The sequence below is a fragment of the Papilio machaon genome, chromosome 21 (genome assembly GCF_912999745.1).
Source record: "Papilio machaon chromosome 21, ilPapMach1.1, whole genome shotgun sequence".
Lineage (NCBI taxonomy): Eukaryota > Metazoa > Arthropoda > Insecta > Lepidoptera > Papilionidae > Papilio > Papilio machaon.
In genome coordinates this window covers 6673289-6695234 of record NC_060006.1, presented here as the reverse complement: position 1 = coordinate 6695234, position 21946 = coordinate 6673289, and the positions used below count along the sequence as shown (strand labels likewise).

General features: G+C 39.4%; 1 protein-coding gene across 2 annotated transcripts; it reads left to right on the top strand.

Moving 5' to 3' along the window:
- The first annotated feature begins 64 nt into the window (after positions 1–64).
- On the top strand, positions 65–19039 carry LOC106712975 (RNA-binding protein 12). 2 transcript variants are annotated; one of them, XM_014505666.2, is made up of 4 exons: positions 65–134; positions 224–233; positions 1408–1572; positions 16023–19039. In XM_014505666.2, the coding sequence occupies exons 3-4, from the start codon at positions 1430–1432 to the stop codon at positions 18838–18840; spliced, it is 2961 nt and encodes a 986-aa protein (XP_014361152.2). In that variant the 5' UTR covers positions 65–134; positions 224–233; positions 1408–1429; the 3' UTR covers positions 18841–19039. The 2 variants fall into 2 exon arrangements, with proteins under 2 accessions (XP_014361152.2, XP_014361150.2); XM_014505664.2 differs by having other exon boundaries at positions 74–233.
- The last annotated feature ends 2907 nt before the right edge of the window (positions 19040–21946 follow it).

Genomic DNA, 21946 nt, shown 5'->3' with positions numbered 1-21946 from the left:
GGCAACATCTACTCTTTGACTATCTCTATGGTCAAAAAAGCATTGCTTTCTCATTTGAAGATTGAAGACAGCCGCCATTTTGTGTTTTTGTCCGCCTTTTCTCGGTGTGATAATTAAATACATGATTATAAGCCGTATGTGATGATTTATTCTATGTATTAGTGTTTTTGTGTTTGAATATGATTTTAATCTTATATTTACGCGTTTGAAATTAAAATTGTAGAACAATATAGGTAAGTCGGTGAACGTTATTTTATTCCGGAGCGCTAGGTTACATGGCGCATTGAAAATCTTTTGCAACGTACTTTATCTATAACATACATTCTCATCTTTACAGTCAGTAAATTTGTTGTAGGTTCTTCGATATCGTACGTTAGTGTAAATTCGTTGTTAAAAAAAATTATACCTATCTTCTGTCTAGAGAAGTAAATTACAAATACAATTAAAATGTATTCCTTTTTCTAGATCTGTATGCATTATATATGTAAACTATACTGATATGTATAACGACTTTCTTACTTTCTTTAGTTACTGTTGTAAATATGTAATTATAAAAGTACAAAATTGCAAACAGTAATTTCCAGCTCCTTAATATAAACATTTGACCAGCCATTTTTCTCCTGTGTAGTGTATCTGGTGTCTAAGCTCGTATTGGTAGGTCTTGTAAATAATAAAAATAAATACTTTTTGAAAGTTCTACTTTGTAGCTGATAGTTATTTTGGATACGTAATCTGAATAACTATTTTTATTTCTGTGTTAAGCAAAAGTCGTAAATACTAAGGGTAACTTTATTGCCTAAGTTCCGCTAGCCATCAAATTTTAGTGTGCCACATATTTTTTATTTATATTTTAAAATGTGAACTTTTATATTTCATATGTTAAGAATTATCAACATTTTTCACTGAGCAAATTATACCCAAATATGTTTTTAGCTAAATCCATACCTAATTTCTGATGTACTATTATCTCATTAAGATGAAATGTTTCATGTTAAACAAACAGCTATCTTCGTAACACTTATTATGCCCAGATAGCGTTGCCAGGTGATAAAGCCGGACATAGGTAGTCTTTTTGATTGCATGTCCGGCCAAAATGAACAATTTTCCGGCTTTTGTTAGGCTTTTTACATTTCCCAAACAAGAGTGTACCTTTTAATACTGAGACAAATCCTAAATAATATAGGGTGTCCAACCTTTCTACAAAAATGTCCGGCCAAATTGGCTGGTCTGTCCGGCTAGTAGGTTTGGGCCACCTGGCAACCCTATGCCCAGAACCTATATTTATATCTAATATCTTGAACCAAACTAATTTGTTTTAGGTGCATTGTACACAATAATTTAAAATGTTAATTATTAAGTATGAATAACACAAAACAAAAAATGGAAAGGAGCTTTCAATTTTTATAGGTAATCATCTACAGCTGCAAAGATGAGTGTCATCATTAGACTACAGAATCTTCCTTGGTCAGCCAATGCTCTGGACATTAGGAACTTCTTTCGGGGCCTTTCCATTCCCGAGGGAGGTGTGCACATCGTAGGAGGCGAGCTTGGAGATGCTTTCATTGCGTTCAGGTAGCTATACGTACCATTCTCATACATAAAAAAAATCTGAAATATCTTTAAGCTAATAAAAAAGTGAGTAAGTGAAAACTCTATATAAAATTAAGTAGGTGTGAGTAAAAGTTAGTAGTCTAAGATTTTTAATAAATGAATTATAACAAAATAATGTCTTTATACAAAAATGGCGCATACTATATATACACTCAACAGAATTAATTATGGCATATTTGTAATACAAAAATATGACAAAATCTCTTATCTGGCCAGTAACTTCTCTGCTGGATTATATTTTTAACATGATTGTGAAGACTACATACTTATACTGAATGTTGCCACTAAAATATGTGTCTAAAAAGTGTATAATATAAAGCTATTAACTATATTTACCAATATGACTTGACAATATACAGGATAAAAGAGCCTTAAATAGATACTCTCGGGAGATATAAAATAGATGAATACATTTGCAGTTTATGCATCTGGTTGTTATGATAGTAAGTCCAACTTAGAAAAAAATACATTCATAGGCAGCTAAAAACTTTTTATAGTCAGTTATAAAGTAATAATTAAATGCAAAATATCTGTGAGGTGAATATAAGATTTTCTGGACCAAATTTACATTATGATTCCACTATATTGATAAATACTTGATAAAAAATAGATTCATAACCAACACACACTGGACCTGCATGGTTGACAATGAACTAGTCACCCTACATGGGTAGTCTCTGAACCCTTCATTGGGAGTTGTACAAGTTGACAACATCAAATAAATAAAAACCTCCCCAGTTTTAAAGATACCTTTATTAGACATGAATGTTATAGGGAACTAATTTCTAATGAAAAATGACATTGTCGATTTGACCTGATCACTTTATATATAGTAGGGACTATCCGAAAAACTAAATTAGTATTTCTGTTGTGCTATGTGAACTATTCATGTGTAAAATAATGTTTTGCTGTAGGACATTCTATTTCAATGCTGATTTGAGTACAATCACATCTGTTCGCTGTATTTAAGTTACATAAAAATTTCCTTGCACCATCTTGATAACTCTGTTACATATCTTACATAGAAAGAATTTAGAACACCCTTGATGTTTGAGGGAATAAAAAACCATTGCGAGTTACCTGCTTTGTACTCCTATGGCAATATCACATTATTATTATAAAAATTACCAACCTTTATTGCTTCAAGGCCTTCAAAAGGTATTGCTTATAAAGTGGAATACCGCCAACGGACGCGACTGTACTTACACATAGAAGAAAAATATTAAGCTTTCTCCACAGTAGTACACCCAATGAAAACTCGTGAAAAATAAGAAACAAGTTCCATTTTATAAAAGACACTATCACAATCGTAAATCTTTTTCGTGATATATTTTTTTTTTTAATCATACTATGTCTACCTTAAAATCAAAGATATGTTGAAGCTTATGTAAAATTATTATTAAGTTATTACATAAAAAATACCAAAGTTGATTCTTTAGGATATGCTCTTATGTCAGTGTTTTTATTGAGACAGACGCGATATTATAATATCATAGTGGTAAGTATGTGTTTTTGTTTTTTAAAGTAAAATTATATCACTAATTTTACAATATGATTGACTGAAAAACTAGGTAGGTCTCGAATATCTCCGTTCAACCTCTCAAAACATAATTCTAGCTCAAGGGCTTATAGCGCATTTGTCACGTTGCACGGAACCGCCTCGTCCCACGACCAGACGAGGCGCGGTGGAGTTGATGGCGAATGGACGTCTCGGCAACCTCGTTCCGTCAACCCATGCAAGCGAGAATGACGTATCGTTTTGTTAACAAATTTTTATTTTTACCCCACTCATTCGTCGTTCATTCGTCACCCATCGGTGACGGCGTGTGTACGCCGCTACAATCGCAAGGCGGGGCGGTGCAGAGTGGACTCGTCAACACAAGGAATTGACAAATGAAGTAATTGTCATTGTTTCTGAACTGCAAGCATTTATTTTTGAAATAGGCAAAATATCTATATTATGTTCTTGACCTCGACAAACTCGTATAGGCCTGAAATAGGCCAAGCATAGACAAGTTATCACACTATAACGCCCGCTGCATAAACGGGTAGGCAGAGACTACGGATTTCGATTTGGCGCCGGGCATACCTCTATCGTTTGTTCCATCCCTGCACACATGCTCGTCGGTTGCGGCTACCCCTATACCGCCCTTGTTCACGAAGGATTAATCGATATAGGAAAATAATGAATGCTTAACTTTTACACAAATAATCTATTTTGTTATGAAAAATATATGTTAGGTTACGCAATTGCCACTTAACTGACTTTACAATTAAAAATATTGGTAGTCTTTCTGATAAACGAACATCATCGTATACATTCGTCGCCGACGGTATTTCCTAGATGCCAACTAAGATCGGTAACACACCTGGTTTCCTCTGGTATTGTGATAATTGAACTGGGGGGTTACGACTTTTCGAAGGCAAGCAAATTGAAAAAATCCCTATGCAAGGAATAGATGACTAGTCTATCGATATCCTCGCAGCAAAATAGCACGGCTGACCGATGCAAACCTACTTAACTACTCCGAGTGAAAAAAAGGAATCGAAAATAGTTGTTGCTTTTGACATTTAAAAAATTGCTAAAGTAAAAGTTTTAACATCACCCTACAACCCAAAGGAGCTGACGTCAAGAAGCCTGATAACTGCTTCGCAGTAAATAACGTGTATGCTAAGGCTAGTGCGTATAGTAAACTTGGAGAAACAAATGTTTCGAACCTCCTGTACATAAATAAAACTTATTGACAAAACAATTCTAGGCTAATAAGAGAAACTTTAACGGATATATAGTCATAATTATCTGCCTGAAACCGAGACCCTGTTGCTGTATGTTGTTGTTGTCTGCTTAGTTGAAAAGAAATATGGTAAGGTGTACTTAACGTATTATTCGTGTGAAAGCTATATATCCGATAGGATTTCCTCAATAATCTATACAACAGTTATGGATCCTCCAATATTTTATAATAGGGACATTTTGTGTTGTGTTTCTAGCTTGAGAATATAGGACTAAAAGAAACTGGTATTGCTATCAACTTGCTATGTCTCAAATATCAACGCGCCCATTCGATCTTGATATGTTGCTCCATTAAAAATAAAGTCCCTATCCCAAAGCCGTCCCTTGCAGTTAAAACACGTGTTATTGACGAATAAATGTCAGAATATTAAGTTTGAATGCCTCAGTGTATTATTCTGCGGATGGCCACGGTTTTCAGCGCAACAATTTACCGATTCGCGACAGGTCCGAAGGATGAGGACAGGGGCTTATCTGGGCTACTGCATATGACATTGTTTCCACGGTCTATCCGTATTCGTCCGCAGAAACAGGTATCGTGGAATTGCACCGTTTCCTTATCATCGATGTGATGAAATTTTACTATTAGATTTATCATCAATAAATTGTAAAACTTTCCGTAAGTATTTATTAATAGAACATTCTGTAGGATATGCAATAAGCAAGCGTAGAACTTCTTCATTTCTAAGGTATTTTATTATATACGGTTATTTAAGCTATTATATAGGTAGTAAATTTTAGGTTAGGATGATCGTGTTTAATCACTTTTTGGTAAATAATCTGTTTTTTGTTTGACGATATGATAGAAAATTTTGTAGGCCACTTTCAGACAGACTCAAAAAAAAAGATTCCTGCTGCGTCAGTCTAAATAACTCAGTATTGCTGTCGGAAATCCTTCACGTTGGAGCAGGAGCTGCCTACTCAGTCTAGAAAACAGTTTCACTTTCTAAAGCCTTTATGATGTACAGTCGCCATCATTAGCGGTATTACAGTTTTTTTTTTTATAACAAGGTGGCAAACGATCACCTGGATTCGCCGCAATAGCAAGGCGACCGTTGCCCATAGACATCGCCCCGCAAATGCAAATGCGTTGCCTACCTTTAATCAACTGAGAAGGGGACGCACAGAAAGAGGATATTTCACCTTTCATTGCCTCCCCTCTTCCGCCAAATCCACTTCCCCTTCCCATCCTTCCCTAATAAGAAAAGGGTGGGAAGGGAAAGAGAAACTAAAATTAGGCCTCCGGTACCACACTCATCAGACGAAACGCGGAATTGCTTCCACTTGACGCCTGTTTTCTGTGTGGTCGTGGTATTGCACCGGTCGACCCGGCCAATTCGTGCACCCAACAAATATTGTTGTTGCGGGATCTACCACTGTTTGGAAGTGTATTCTCTAGTGTGATGCCACTGCTGTTCTTACAGCGCTGGTCTTAATAGTTTGTGACGTCACGCGCTCGTTGATGCAATGCCCCTGTAAGGTGCGCCGCGGACGCTCGCCTGCGCGGCTGCGACGGACCGGCAGCGCACCTTCCTCGGGCAGCCTATGAACCTCGTTACGCGGTTTTAGTTAACACAGTTACATTGCCTTGCCTATAGAAAGTATCTACCCTTGCCTTTGTCTCTTTTTTACAAATAAACAATTAGATTGCTAACGATGTTTTTTTCGAATAATAATAAAAAACTATTGTACCTCTGATTATGGTATAGAGTATAAACAATTGTTGCAACATTTTGTCTAAGCGTTTTTGTAACATGTACGATAAAAGCTACCAATTATCACACCTACTGGATGTCTTGAAATTCAACGTATAACTGGCAAGGTTGAGAGGGCGGTGATACCGGTGCTGCGAGTTATATAAAAATCTTTTGTTCTCCAAGAAATTACGTATTTATAAAAGTGGACATTAACTCGTTAATCGTTAATTTACGAAGTTAACTCTTTGCTTAACGGATTAACTTTCAAGTTAACGTCAAAAAGTGTTAACGTTTTTGTTAACTTCCGTTAATTTAGTCCATTAATCGTTACATTAGAAACTGCGAGAGGTGCTGTCATTTTGTTTAAATTACGTATTGAACAAGTCGCCGTAGATATATGTGAACTTCGCGTGCAAATGTGATGCATCAAAGGGTCCAGGAAAGTCGCGACCAATAGGACAAAATCAAAAGAAGGTTCGAAAACAAAACACTACTGCATTCATACTTTTAGACTTTGTCTAATACTTGAGATACAAATACCACTATCTGACTATAGGTTCAATTGCAATAAAAGTAATCAAGTGTGAAAAAATCGAATTAATGTTTTAGAGAATGTAGTGAAATTAATATAGGGAATAAAGTGTCGCCACAATAAGTGTGTGTAAATTCAATTTATAAAACTGTAATTCGTGCATATAATAATATAAAACAAAAGTCATCAAAAGATCTTTTCACTTGTTTTACCTACCTATTTCTCTCAGCCCCAAAAGCAGTATAATTTTGGTATGGTTAACTTTTAACGATTAACTTGAACTTGCGTTAAATTTTCGAGAATTTAACGAAGTTAATTTCTTAATTAACGAATCAATGATTAACGAAGTTAACTTCGATTAACTGTGCCCACCTGTGCGTGTTCCCTACTTAAAGGCTGACAACGCATCCTCTTATGTCGGGGATATCCTTGGCGTCGAATCACTTAACATTAGGCGTTACCCGCCGCTTATGAAAATCAACAAAGTATATTCTACTATACATATAAGAATGACTAACACAATATTTTAAGTAGTGTGGGCACAATCAAGTTATCGCGTTGCGATGTAGCATCGTCTATAAGGTCATCTGCGTAAGGTATAAACAATTGGAGTGGTCTTTTCGGCATATATTTGAACAGAGATGGTCGAAATAAACTCAGTTAAAAATTTCCACAGGAAATTAAAGTTGTTTTTTGAATAGCCATTAACTTTTATTATGTTATTTTTAACGATCAAAAAAAAATTGTTACTAGTGCACCGCGAGCAAATGTGATCGTACCTAATTTTGCTTAATTTGGTGGAGCGACGGACATGGAAATCGAACGAGGACCAACACCTTCACTTGGTCATCTTTAGCTTTGACTCAAGCTTAGTTGCCTTAGGGTTTTGTTTTACAGGTTGCATATTGGGGACAGGCAGTGCATAATTTACTACCCTTATCTTTTCATTATACCTTCAGACACGTATAAGTCTTATCAATTATAAGCCGAGCTATGCGATTCCAATTCATTCGACGAAGGTTTGCCAGCGTGAATATTTCTGTCTTATTATTTTGTAGATATTTTAAAGTGATTCTAATCAAACCCATACATCAAATACATCATTGACAACTTAAAAATTACGCTAAAACCCGTTAATTGCAAAATATTTATCGTGAAACACGTAAAACACAATATATAAAATTAAGTATTTTTACATTATCACTTTACAAAATAACTAAAATGTAAAAAAAAAAACAGTATGGCCGCCATGAATGGTTTTTGACGTGCCTCTGTTTTCTTAATTTTCTCTCTGACTATCAATTCTACCATATCAATGTATGTTACACGTGAGGTTAACTAAAATGTTAAATAATCAATATGGCCGCCATGAATTGAATTTGACTTGCCTCTGTTTTCTTAATTTTCTTTCAAACTATGTACATCAATGTATGTTACATGTGAGGTTTTTTGTCTTTATGAAGCAGCTCACCTGATGTAAATTGATCATAAAATTACCTATAAATATTCGATATACTTTGTGAAAAATTGTGAATGAACTGGATAAATCAGTCTACCAAAAACAAGCATAACTAACGGAACCTGAGTATGAGACACATTTTTCACTAGTTTCTAAGACAAAGGTTCTATACCTTTTCATAGACAGGGACCACTTTTATATTGTTAGCACGGCCTACTACTCGTACCTATGTATAATAAATATAAACTAATAATCAAACTAACTAAAAAAAATATATATTTTTAGGATGAATTTTGTATTAATGTTATTTTCTAAACATATATCTTTTTCACGAGTTCGGCTATCCTAAGGGCCTTATCATAGTAGCGGTTTGCGAACGGCTTCGGGTCGGAGCGGTCGCGCAACGAATACGTCGCGGACGCGCAGCGAATTCGTCGCGGACGCGCAACGAGATCGCCGCGAATAGCAGCGTGGACGCCATTTTGTACACTCGTACAAACGCCAGCCCGTCCATTTTTTTTTCTTCAGGTGACACTGATAATCTCAAATGTGTGTCTTCATGTCTTAAGTCAGTTTCTATCAGATGCAACAACTCATAAAATGTAGGTCTTGACATTCGCAGGTAGGAACGAAATTTTTTAGGATTATTTTTTATTCCTTTGCAAAACAACACAAAGTAGTCACAACTCATCCAGTCGAGTCATTGATAATGGATCGATCGTCGATGCTTTCGTTTGCGTCTCCTGCGTCTTCGAAGTAACATAACCAACAGCAGTGTTTCCTCGTCGGAATCCATTTTGTTACCGAGCGAGTGTACTATACGTCGTAAACCCGCTGCGAACACGCGACGAAAACGTTGCACGTCCGCGACGTATTCGCTGCGCGGCCGCTCCGCCCCGAAGCCGTTCGCAAACCGCTAGTATGATAAGGCCTTAAGACTCGTATTGTTACTCGAAGCTAAATGCAAATTATCACATATTTTCGAGATGATTCCACGTCTTATTTTTAGTCATCGACAAAGCAGAAAGTCCTTATTAACAAAATTAAGTTGTTGAGAAAGAGATAAAATAGCTATATTAAGCGATTTAATTCTGAATTTAAAAATCATTCTCGTATCATATTTTGGCTTCTATGGATGTCTGGTTCGGAACCACCGCGCTAAAGGAAAAAGGTGCTAAGATAAATTCATGAGGTATTTATTTGTTCTACTTCCCTTCGGTGTTTTATCAGATCCTGGAGCGTCTGTGCCTCACCTTCTTCGCAACAACTACAGCTCTCTGATCTATCGACCAATGTTACCACAATACACTTAGATACTCTTGAAATTAGGAATGTGGGAAAACTTCGATTACCGAAGCGTGAACTGCGATGTGTGATGAAGATGTATCTAAAAGATTTTTCGGTTTCCATTTTCAAAATATCTTTTTGGTATGTAGGTTAGATGCTTGCTGTTAGATGCTTCATACTTTCGCACTCGTGTACTCAATATGATTAAAGGACTGCTATGATTGGAACAAAACTTTTACGTGATTCACTATTGATATGATATGTTTTTATTTATTTGTTCATTTTTGCCTTTTTGTATTCTTTAAGCTAAAATCTTCATAGGCAAATGCTAGCGCATCATATATTCTGCAATGGCCGGTGCAATAAGCAAAAGTGATTTTATCTTTTTTATTAACTAAATCCGCTTGCAAATTGGAAGACAAAGACAAGTATTTCTATCAACCGAATATATGAATCGTGAACTACTCCTCACATATATACAATATAACTTAAAAGTACACATCAAAGTAGGAAGTTTCCGCTGCTAAGCTCACCAATTGTTTCAAATGAATAAATCAAATATATCAACATAATCAGAAAACAGAAGTGCTATTACAAAACTATCTTTCCGCTTTTCACCCTATGACTATTAATTTACAACCAACAAATCTTTGCCGATAACACAATTAGAAATAATAATGCCAAAAATCTTGGAGTCGCAGTACATCGCACGAGTCGCAGCGCAGAAAACACAATTTTAGTCGTAGCGGGGCATAAAGACATGCCGGAGCAGACGCACTTAGCATCGCGCAGCTGACCTTGATCCGCCAAAAAACTTGACACATTAATGAACAACAACATGCCCGTCACCCAGAGGGATAGGAGGAGACCACGGACCTACATTTGACGCGATCTTCACACCTATCTCGTTTCTTCTACATTTATACATCTACGCATACATGCTCGTCGGTTTCGGGTGCTCTTAATACCGCCCCTCTTGAGTGTTTATGGGAAAGACGATAGGTAAACCCCGAGAATAGAGGTTCGCTGACCGTGTTTTTCCTCTAAAGTGAAGTGGTCGGAAAATATATAACAAACTAGCTTTTACCCGCGACTCCGTCCGCGCGGAATAAAAATAATAGAAAACGGGGTAAAAATTATCCTATGTCCGTTTCCTGGTTCTAAGCTACCTGCCCACCAATTTTCAGTCAAATCTATTCAGCCGTTCTTGAGTTATAAATAGTGTAACTAACACGACTTTCTTTTATATATATATAGATGTATTTCACACTGTACAATGGTATAGGGTACAGTGGTGGTCAAAACGACGATAGCGGAAGGGGCGGAGTTTAAGTTCGTTATGAGGAGCAAGGCAATTTTTCTATATCTGAAACACCGTAAACGATGGCGACTGTACAGTCGGGGAAACTGGCGGCATTCCAGCTTAAAAGTGACAGTCTTTTTCACGTTTCGTATGCATTAAGACGATGAGGCGCAAACAATAACCATTGTGACAGCTTTTTAATGTGTCTGTAAAAAAACAATCGGTTAGTGGTACATGACTAATTATTTTTTACTGTTATCCCGTTGTTTGCGCAAGTCACTGCTACATAGTTGATTATTTATAGACGTGTAAATCAGCTCTGAAGCGGTTCAAAAGTTCAGACTTGAACTCTTAACCATTAGCTGATCTGCAGGTCATCTATTTTAATTGAGTTACCCATGTCTAGTTATTTATAAAAAGGGGCAGATTGCCTTGTTGCAAGAAACAAGGTAATTTTTCAATAAATGCAACACCGCGGATTTCCGCGACTGTACTCCGAAGTATATATAATTTTTCGAATCTTAGGAGTCGTCCTTTAAGAATCTAGCGTAACTTTTTCTCAAAAGCTGGCAACGCATCGGCAGTTCCTATAACGTTGCGAATGTCCATGAGCGTTGATGATCACCTCGGTGGTTCTACATCCTCTTATAAAAATAATCAATAAAAAAGTTTATTTTAGTTTAAATATAACAACACATCGAACGGGAAACTGTTACCATAACCTTGAACTTCTAGTGCCGGCCGATACACTTGTAATAAATCAATGTTATCTCTGTTTTTTTTCCAACTAGAATAATGGCAATATGAAAAAAAGGGAAAAAATTAACAAATAAGGAATTACAATTATAGGTGGCCCAATTTACTAGGCCACATTTAACTTCTATTAATTTTAGCTTTTTAGTGAGGTGAGCTGCTTAAAAACATCGATTAAAGTGAATGTTAAGTAAAAATTTAAAATTATTCGATTCGAATTCCAATATTATAAATGTGAATGTTTAGATAGATGGATGTTTTTTGAAGGTATTTCCAGAACGGTTGAACGGATCTAAATGAAATTTGGCACCCATGTAGAACATGGTCTGGAAGAATACATAGGCTACTAAATAAGTTTTATTTTAACTCCGCGCGGACAGAGTCGCGGGCGGTTATTACAATAAATATATAATCGAAATTTGAAAAAAAATAAAGAGCAATAGTGCAGTTCTAACTTCAAAAAAGCTAATGTTTTATGCCCATCCTTACAAGGTTATGTTGTTGGGTTTTAATGAAGTGTCAAATCTGATCTATTAAAATAGCCCACCTGTAAGATTAGGTAAAAGTAAAAACCGGCCAAGTGCTAGTCGGACTCACACACCGAGTGTGCCCTAAAAAAAACTTGTATGTTTATAAGTAAAATTTACGGTTTTCGCAATTTTTCTTTTATCTAACAGTGGTAGACACCAGCAACAACAACATCTGTTGCACGAATTGGTCGGCTCGCCCGGTGAAATACCATGACCACACAGAAGACAGGCGTGAAGTGGAATTAGTTCTACGTTTCATTTGATGGGTGTGATGCCGGAGGCCTAATTTTAGTCCTCTTTCCCTTCCCACCCTTTTCTTATAAAGAAAAGATGGGAAGGGGATGTGGATTTGATATAGAAGGAGATGCGTAAGAAGGGGTAATATTCTCTTTTTGTGCATCTCTTCATTCGGTGATTGAAGGTAGGCAACGCATCTGTAATTGCGAATGTCTATGGGCAGCGGTCGCTTCGCCATTTCGGCGAATTCATGTGACCGCTTGCTCGTTTGCCACCTTGTATTCATTCGTTGCTTGGTATCAAATTTCAAGATTCTAAGTTCACGGGAAATACCCTGTAGGTTTTGATCTCTGCGTGTCTCGAAAATATGGGGCGTTAACGGCTGTATCTGTTTATTGCGTTGGCTTAAAAAATTGATTTTTTCACAGCTCTAATTAACAATAGACCTGAGTATTTGATATAAATTCCAGCTTGATACCTGCACGCGTTTCTGAGGAAAGCGGTCTTGATGGACGGACGAACAACAAAGTTATCCTATAAGGGTTCCGTTTTTACCTTTCGAACATTACATTTCGGAACTCTAAATATTGACAAAAGATATAAATATTGGTCCTTACATATGAAATTGGCGTTTTGTATGGGAGGAACAAAAAGTCGAATATTTTTTAATATAATATATTTAATTAATCAAAGTATGAACCATTATTTTCTATGTACTTTTGCCATCTCATAAGTAGTTCATTGATCCCTTTACTAAAAAAACCAGTCGGACGGGAATCAATAAAATCTTTGAAGGCGATTTGGACTGCCCCATCGGAGTTGAATTTTTTCCCTTGCAAGAAGTTATCCAAATATCGAAAAAAATGGTAATCTGTTGGAGCAAGGTCCGGGGAGTACGGAGGATGTCTTAGACTTTCCAATTGAAGCTCTTCTAATTTAGTAGCCGTCTGTTGCGCAGTGTGTGGTCTAGCGTTGTCGTGAAGCAGCAGTGGCGTGGAGCGATTGACCAGCCTAGGTTGTTTAGCCGCTAGCTTTTCCATCATGGTTTGCAATTGCTGACAATAGACATCAGCCGTAATAGTCTGGCCAGATTTGAGAAAACTGTAATGAACAATACCGGCACTAGTCCACCAAACGCTTACAAGTAACTTTTTTGGGGTTAGTTTTCGCTTGGGGCAGGATTTGGCTGGCTGGTTAGGATCCAACCATTGCGCTGAGCGCTTCCGATTATCGTAAAGAACCCATTTTTCATCACAGGTAATGATTCGGTTTAAAATACCTTCATTATTGTGCCGGTTTAGTAATGTAACGCAACAGTCGACGCGCGTTTGCCGGTTTGCTTCAGTCAATTCGTGAGGTACCCACCTTTCAAGCTTTTTAATCTTCCCAATTTGCTTCAAGTGAATTAAAACAGTTTTATCACTAACATCGCAGCCTGCAGCTAACTCGGACGTGGTTTGCGATGGATCCGCTTCCACAATAGCCTTCAACTCTTCATTATCAACTTGAGTCTCAGGCCGTCCACGGGGCTTGTTCTGCAGATCGAAATTTCCAGAACGAAAACGTTGGAACCAAAAACGAACTGTGTTTTCTTTTGCAACACGACCGCCATACACATCATTCACCCTTCGAGTCGTTTCCGCAGTACTAGTGCCACGGCGGAACTCGTACTCGTAAATAATGCGATATTTTAAGTTTTCCATTTTGTAAAATGAGTGACGCAAACAGAAAAAAACAGAAGAAAAAAAACAAATGAATGACGGTCATCGAACCACAAATACATGAGTCTATAGCTGTACAAATTTGAATTTGGAATTCCTTACCAAAGTGGAGAAATTCGTGATTAAAGTGGCCAGTACGAAAAACGCCAATTTCATATGTAAGGACCTAATATCTAAATAGTTTCTATGTTAGGTATTGCCTATAATCCTCTCACGAGGTCAGGCCTAGGATTATATTCAAAAAAAGATTAGTAAGCAGATTGTTTATCTATGTTATTAATTGTCGAAAATTAGCAAATGAAAGTGTATTTCTATACTCATTCATATTTAATGCTTTATATAAGTTTTTTATCAATGGTAACCCACCACCAAAAAGATACGCCCGATACTATTTACTTCGATGTGCCCTCTTAACTTCGAGCAGTTCATTGAATCTAAGTCGAATTACACTCGCAGCGCTAGATTCGGAAGGCGATTTTCAAGCGAGATCTTAATTTAGTAATTTAGTTAAACTTCAGACGTGCAGTGGCCACTCCTCGCATACTCCTCAGAACACAACCTTTATACTATGACCGATATGAACTTTCATAGAAATTAAAATATCATCACCCTGTGTGCATACATCCAAAAATATATAAAAAGTTGCTAAATATTTGATTACACACTTCTAACGTCCGAACGTTATACAATTTTTATATATGCACTTACTGTTGCTCGAATCTTCATAAGCGTGGAGTAAAAATAGTAAAAGTTGCCTACGTTATTACCGCAAATATCAGCTATCTTCCAGTAAAAGTCCCGCCAAAATCGTCGTCATCATCCACATTAGTCGGAACAAACGCTTGCTGCTATGTACATTATGTGTACTTAATGTCATATTTTTTATATTACACTAGCTTTTACCCGCGACTCCGTCCCCACGGAATAAAGATTAGAAAACGGGGTAAAAATTATCCTATGTCCGTTTCCTGGTTCTAAGGTACCTGCCCACCAATTTTCAGTCAAATCGATTCAGCAGTTCTTGAGTTATAAATAGTGTAACTAACACGACTTTCTTTTATATATATAGATTTTATAGGCTACATTTAAGACCGCTATAATAGAACTTATGATCAGTGTCTAAAATATGTTTAAACCAAAGGCTCCACCTCGTAGCTCGAGCGAACTCGTAAGTTAAGGATATGTCTGGGTTTTTTTAACCACGCTGCATCAGTGCAGTCAACCACCATGACTTCACGCATATTTTTGAATTTTTTTGCAGAGAAGTGTGTAATGTTACATCACGATAATTTCCTTGATAGTTAAAACGTCGGTTAAATGTATGCACACATTGGTAAATATCGGATATCTATGAAACTAAAAAAGGAAATTATTTCTTGACCCCCCTTATTATTACTATTGCGCAGAACCTTTGCCGATGGCCTCATGACGTTACGCATCTATGGTCAGTAAGTTTGACAAAAAAGGTTACATAGTTATTGCAATAATTTATTATTGTATTGAATGTAATACAATTTTAATATTGAAAGGAACAATTACAAATAATAAACTCAAGCAAGGAGATACATATTTCTGCGGAGTAGTTGATCTATAAGTAACAAGCCATTGATATCGATAAAGGTGAGGTATGCCAAGACCGTGCCAAAGAATAGAAAACTATTACGTTATAAAGTAAATAGATACGTACTCATAAGAGTAAATATTAGATAACTAGCTTTTACCCGCGACTCCGTCCGCGCGGAATGAAAAAAAAATAGAAAACGGGGTAAAACTTATCCTATGTCCTTTTCCTGGTTCTAAGCTACCTGCCCACCAATTTTCAGTCAAATCGATTCGGCCGTTCTTGAGTTATAAATGGTGTAACTAACACAACTTTCTTTTATATATATAGATAAGTTAATTACTTAAAGTATTAGTCTGTCTATAACATATGGTAACGGATTAATGGATTTGTACACTGAATGTAGTAAGACCTTGTGTGTAATTAAAAGATCCTCTTATTTCTAATGTGTCCCCTTACATTTATATTTTTATACGCAATCGTCGTGAGCGAATTTGCATAAAGCAATAGCATTAAGTTTGAGTGTGTGCATTGTTACAGCACGGACGAGGACGCGCGCCAGGCCATGATGCTGGACGGCGGCAAAATCAAAGAGATTCAGGTGAAACTTCTGCTCAGCTCGCGCTCCGAAATGCACAAGGTCATAGAGACGGCACGCCAAAGCGTGCCCATTCTGACGCTCACTGCGCCCGCGCCCTCGCCCGCCTCCGTGCCTACGCCAACGCCCGTCCTCGCCCCGCCCGCACCCACACCCACATCTACACCCGCTGCCGCCCCCACTCCTCCCGTCATCACGCCTTTCTCCGCCGCACTCGGCACCGTGCCGATCGCCGGCTTCGGCATTCCCGGCATAGGCAACCCTCACGAGATACCCCAGCCTGCCGTCATCGAACCCCCCGCGCCCCTGGTCAGTCCCTCGGCCACCACATCTAATAATGAAGACGACAACAACGTGGAAGATAGAAACGATAGAAAAACTACAAAAGAAAAACGCCGCTCGAGAACTCGTTCCCGATCGCGCGACAGGGACCGGAAGGACCGGAAAAGGGACAGACGCGAGCGCTCGAGGTCTCGCGACCGCCGGCGCCGCGATCGTAGCCGGAGCAGAGAGCGACGCGACCGCAAGCGCGACCGCAAAGATCGAAGCAGGTCGCGTGACCGCTCGCCAGGCAAGCGCGGCCGCGATCGCCGCAGATCCCCGCGCGAGTCGCAGGAGAAGTCGCTCGAGCTGAGCGATCCCGGTTCCATGGCCGCCGTGTACGGAGTCGGCGGCGTGCAACAGCCGCCGCTCATCATGCAGCACGGCGCCGCGCCGCTCAGCGGACCCGTGCCCAATATGAACTCTGCACAGCACCGCTTCACCGATCCCTCGATGGAGGAAGCCTTTACTAAATTGCAGGAGTTGGGAAAAAAAAGAAACCCGAACGCATTCCAGGGTGAGCAGGCGAACGGCGGACCGCGGTACCCGGCGGCGCGGGGCGGTCCCGGGGCCGCCGCGGCGGGAGCCCGGGGTGGTGGCGGTTTCAGGCGCGAGGGCCGAGTGTCGCGCTTCGAGGAGCAGCAGCAGGGCTGCTGCGTCGCCATCAGGAGCGCTCCCAACCACACGAGCTATGGTGACGTACGTCGCTTTTTCCCCTATCTCATCGACAAGCACGGCATCAAGATGATCAACGACAACACGGGTCGGCGCACCGGCAACATCTACGTCAAGTTTTGTGACCCGCGCTCTAAGCAGCTCGCGCTGCAGCGCCGCACCAATGAGCTGAAGGGCGCCATCGTTGACGTCGAGGACCTCGACGACGGCACCTACGAAAGCGCCGTCGACTCGTTCCTGCCCTACCGCGACGAGAACGATGACGAAGATGTGTCGCTGGTGATCTCCGACCGACGCCCCGCCTCGCCCCAGCGCGCGTCCTACAGCGTGCTCCGGCTGGCCGACTTGCCGCACTTCGTCAAAGAGCACGACATTATGAAGGCTTTCAGCGACTTCTCGCTGCTCTCTATCACGCTCAACGACTGCCGAATGTCTCGCTCTAAAATAGCTTACGTTCAATTCGTGAAGCCGGAGGACGCGAGACTCGCCTACGAGAGGAAGGACATGTACATGTTCGGGAGACGGCAGCCCGTAATCACGACGGTGTCCGACGAGGAATACGAGAAGGTGAAACCGGAGCAAGGGGACAAGGCGCCGGAGGTCGCCGAGCCGCCGGAGGAGGCGAGCGCTCCGCGCGACCCGCGCCAGCGTCGTCAGCCCGTCGACAGCCCGCGACCTCACGGCGCCCCACTGCTACAAGCGCAGCCGCCGGTGCAATTTTTCCCGAACGCGCCGTTCGTTCCGCAGCAAAACTTCGGCGCTCCCTTCCCCGGCGCGGCGCAATTCGGCGGCTTCCCTAACGCGGTTGCGATGGACCCGCGCGCCGCCGCAGCCGGCTGGGCCAACAGGCCCGGGTTCCCCAACTCAAACGACCAGATCCCGCACGTGGCGCAAAAAAATCCTCGCGTCGTGTCGACGGACATGGACGAGCAGCCGTTGGACTGCGTTCTGATGAAGGGCCTGCCGACCGAGGCCACGGACCGCACAATAGTGACGTTTCTGTCGGACACGGGCGCCGTGCCCGCGCGCATACATCTCATGCTCGACCCCTCCGGCGTGCCCTCCGGCGATTGTTTCTGCGAGTTCCGCTCCGTGCAGGAGGCGCGTCTCGCCGCCACCAAGCACGGCCAAGACCTGGACGGCTGCCGAGTCACCGTCGACCTCGTCTCGAGGAAGGTCGTCAAGGAGGCGCTCGAGGGCCCCAAGCCGGGCGACGGGCTGATGCCGACGCCCGTGCAGCAACCCTTCTACGATCATCCGCGCGGGGGATATGGCCAGCGGCCCTACAGGGGGCGCGGGGGCTTCGACCGAGGCGGGTACGAGCGCGGCGGGTTCCGCGGAGGCTTCGAGCGCGGCGGGTACCGCGGGCGCGCGCACTGGGCGGAGCGCGGCGGCGGGCGGGGCTTCGAGCGCGGCCGCGGGCGAGGCTTCGGTCGCGGTCGAGGCGGTTTCATGGAGAACGGCGTGCGGGAGCCGCCAGGCGAGCCCGAGGAGTCGGACCCGGCGCTCGAGGGTTTCGGTGCGCCGGGCTGCGTGCTCAGCATGGAGAACGTGCCCTTCCGCGCCTCCGTCGAGGACATCCTGGCGTTCTTCGGCGACTTCGAGCTGACGCAGGACGACGTGATCCGGCGCTACAACGAGCGCGGTCAGCCCACCGGAGACGCGCGCGTCGCCTTCCGCTCGCCGCACGACGCGCAGCGCGCGCTCGCCGCACTGCACCTACACACTATACACGACCGCCGCATCTCGCTCACGTTGCTATAGTGAAGTGTAGAGTGAGAGTGAGAGTGAGTGTGAGAAGTGTCACATTGGACTTATTTGACTGCGCAAGTGTAAATGTACATTGTGTGATAACTGCGCTGTTTCATCGCCGTTTGGTTACCTTTTTTGTGTAGCGGACGAATTTATTGATTATAAGTTAATAATAAGGGATTATATAAATATAGGTTGTTAAATAAAACAAGACGCGTTTGTAATTAAATTCGTGGTTTTATTTCCCCATTCAAGACAGAGCGAGCTGGACCCGCACGAGAGAGCATCGTACACACAACAATTACAATTTGTACACAAATAGATTAAATGTATGCACTTTGTTTAAGCTATCAAAAGTGATTATTATTTCTTCATATCCCTTACTTAATATTATAAAATTATGCTATGACTCTCTCTGACACAAAACCAATGCCTCACAATGTTACTACAAAATAAATTAAACCGAACGAATCTGAACAAAATGCATTCTTACAAATAAAATATTCAACATTCGTGAAGAAAAACGACAGCATTACAAGTTGTATAACAAATATAGCAATAAGTTACACTTGTTCATATCACTAATGATATTGTGGCTTTCGTTTGTTATATTCTTACAATGAAATTAAACCAAACACCACGAATGTTGAATTAACGTAAAAAAAACGTAGATAATATCAATTAAACAAACCTTACATAAACATAAGTTGCTAGAATTAAAATATATTTTCAATAAATTTACAACATCCGAAACATTCACTCTAAATATACAGGAGCTATCAAAATTACGGCACTTTACTATAAAAGATTTAAAAACTGTAAAAATATGGAATTCACAACTGGAATTAAACAAAATTAATTTTATTATTTTTACCAGACTTAAAAAAAATGGAAGATATAAAAAGATTTAGTGAAATATTTTTTTAATAACTCAAGTTTAACTTAATACTAACATTACTCACCACAGTTGACACCTGGATAAGCGAGAGTTCAAATGACCGTGTTATTTTTCTGGCTTATAAAGGTTTCTCTCGTAAGCGGAGTTTCTCGCTTAGGGAGGTTGTCTGTCGAGAAAGGGAAATGACTCTCGCTTATAAAGGTCTCTAACTCAGAGTTTCTCGCTTAGGGAGGTTGTCTGTTTGGACCGGACTATGACTCTCGTTTATAAAAGGTCTCTAACTCGGAGTTTCTCGCTTAGGGAGGTTGTCTGTTTGGACCGGACTATGACTCTCGTTTATAAAAGGTCTCTAACTCGGAGTTTCTCGCTTAGGGAGGTTGTCTGTTTGGACCGGACTATGACTCTCGTTTATAAAAGGTCTCTAACTCGGAGTTTCTCGCTTAGGGAGGTTGTCTGTTTGGACCGGACTATGACTCTCGTTTATAAAAGGTCTCTAACTCGGAGTTTCTCGCTTAGGGAGGTTGTCTGTTTGGACCGGACTATGACTCTCGCTTATAAAGGTCTCTAACTCGGAGTTTCTCGCTTAGGGAAGTTTTCCATCGAGACCGGACAATGACTCTCGCTTATCCAGGTTCGACTGTACTATTACACATATTTTTATATTATATACTCATTGATTTTGGCCTCTCATTCACTAAAGCCAATTATACACCTAAACATAGACGAGGACAAAATCTCATTTCGCTCGTCGAGTTTTATTTTTTAAGCAAATTGTTGACACATCAATTTAAAAAAAAAATTACACAAGAAAACAACAAGAGCGTAGCCAAAATACACGACAAATGCAAAAACTGCGAATTTTTTTTACACACATTTATTAAAGTAAAACTAATCTTATTTTTAGCAAATCAAGACTGAAACTTTATAAATTAAGTAAAATAACAAAAAAATAATAATTTCCTCTAAATAAATAGCAATAGAAAGTACAAGCAAAAGGTAGAATTCCACAAAAAAAAAAATCTTCAAATATTTTAAGATTTTGCCAATTTTATTGTTAAAAAATAAGGAATTTCTTTGATTTACAAATTTCCAGTCTTGATTTGGAAATAGGATTTGAAGCGAAACATCGCCGCCATTTTATTTTGGCGCCAAATCACTTACAACAACCACATTATTATATAATAATTATAAAAAAAGATAACAAAAACAATTACAAGAAGATTCAGAAAATAGTAATTTGTATGGAATTGTATTAATATAGACCTTATACATACATTATAAATACATAAAAGTAATTTATTCAAGACATATAAAATATAAAATACCTAGATATCAGCCATTTTTTTGTTATTTTTTATAACATCTGGAATAAATAATGAATTATTATATAAAGTATGTTTAAAATAGGATTTAAATCGAAGATATATACAAATATAGTTAATATTTCATACAAAGTTTTTTAAAGACATCAACAATGTTATAAAAAGGTACACCCTATATATCATAAAGTCATCTCAGAAACAAGCGCTTAGTAACGTTTAAGCATTACATTTTAAACAAACTACTTAGTTAAAATATTTTCAAAAAAACGTATTGTACAGGATGTTACATTAAAAATTCTACAAAGCACATTTAATTTATTTATTACTTTAATAAAAGCTGCTTTATACAGGATGTTTTAAATAACGGAAAACATGTTCCTTGACAAAATTGTTAATTTTACACTAGATTAGTTGATAAATTTCTAATCTGACGTCTAAAGAAATCTTTAAATATCAGATTTTTTTAATAAAAAAAACACCGACTAAATGTGTGGAAATAAATCAAACTTATAAATATAAAATCAACATAAATTTTGGAATATAATCATCCTTCATTATAATATGTTGAATTAAAAATGGCATCAAAAAAAAAATTTTTTTTGCATTATTTATTTTCAAACATCCTGTATAATATTGAATATAATTCTGTAATTTACATTAAGAACCTTACAAAGAGATGTACAAATGAAAATATATATGAAATAACTACACGTGGTCCCAACATTCATTATGCTGCAGTAATTAAAAAAAAAAACATTTATTTTTATTAAGACAGATAAGAATTTAAAAAAAACTCACAAAAAATATAGCAAATTTCTTGTCAAAAAAAATGCAGAATTTAATCTAAAGCTGACAAACAAAAAAAAACTGTTTTAAACAATATTTAGTTAAGATGTTC

What these genes read in the sequence shown, in the direction of transcription:
- LOC106712975 (XM_014505666.2), top strand. Translation starts at nt 1,430, where the DNA reads ATGAGTGTCATCATTAGACTACAGAATCTTCCTTGGTCAGCCAATGCT. An exon ending in GATGCTTTCATTGCGTTCAG is followed by an intron (nt 1,573 to 16,022) that starts GTAGCTATACGT and finishes GCATTGTTACAG; the next exon opens with CACGGACGAGGACGCGCGCC.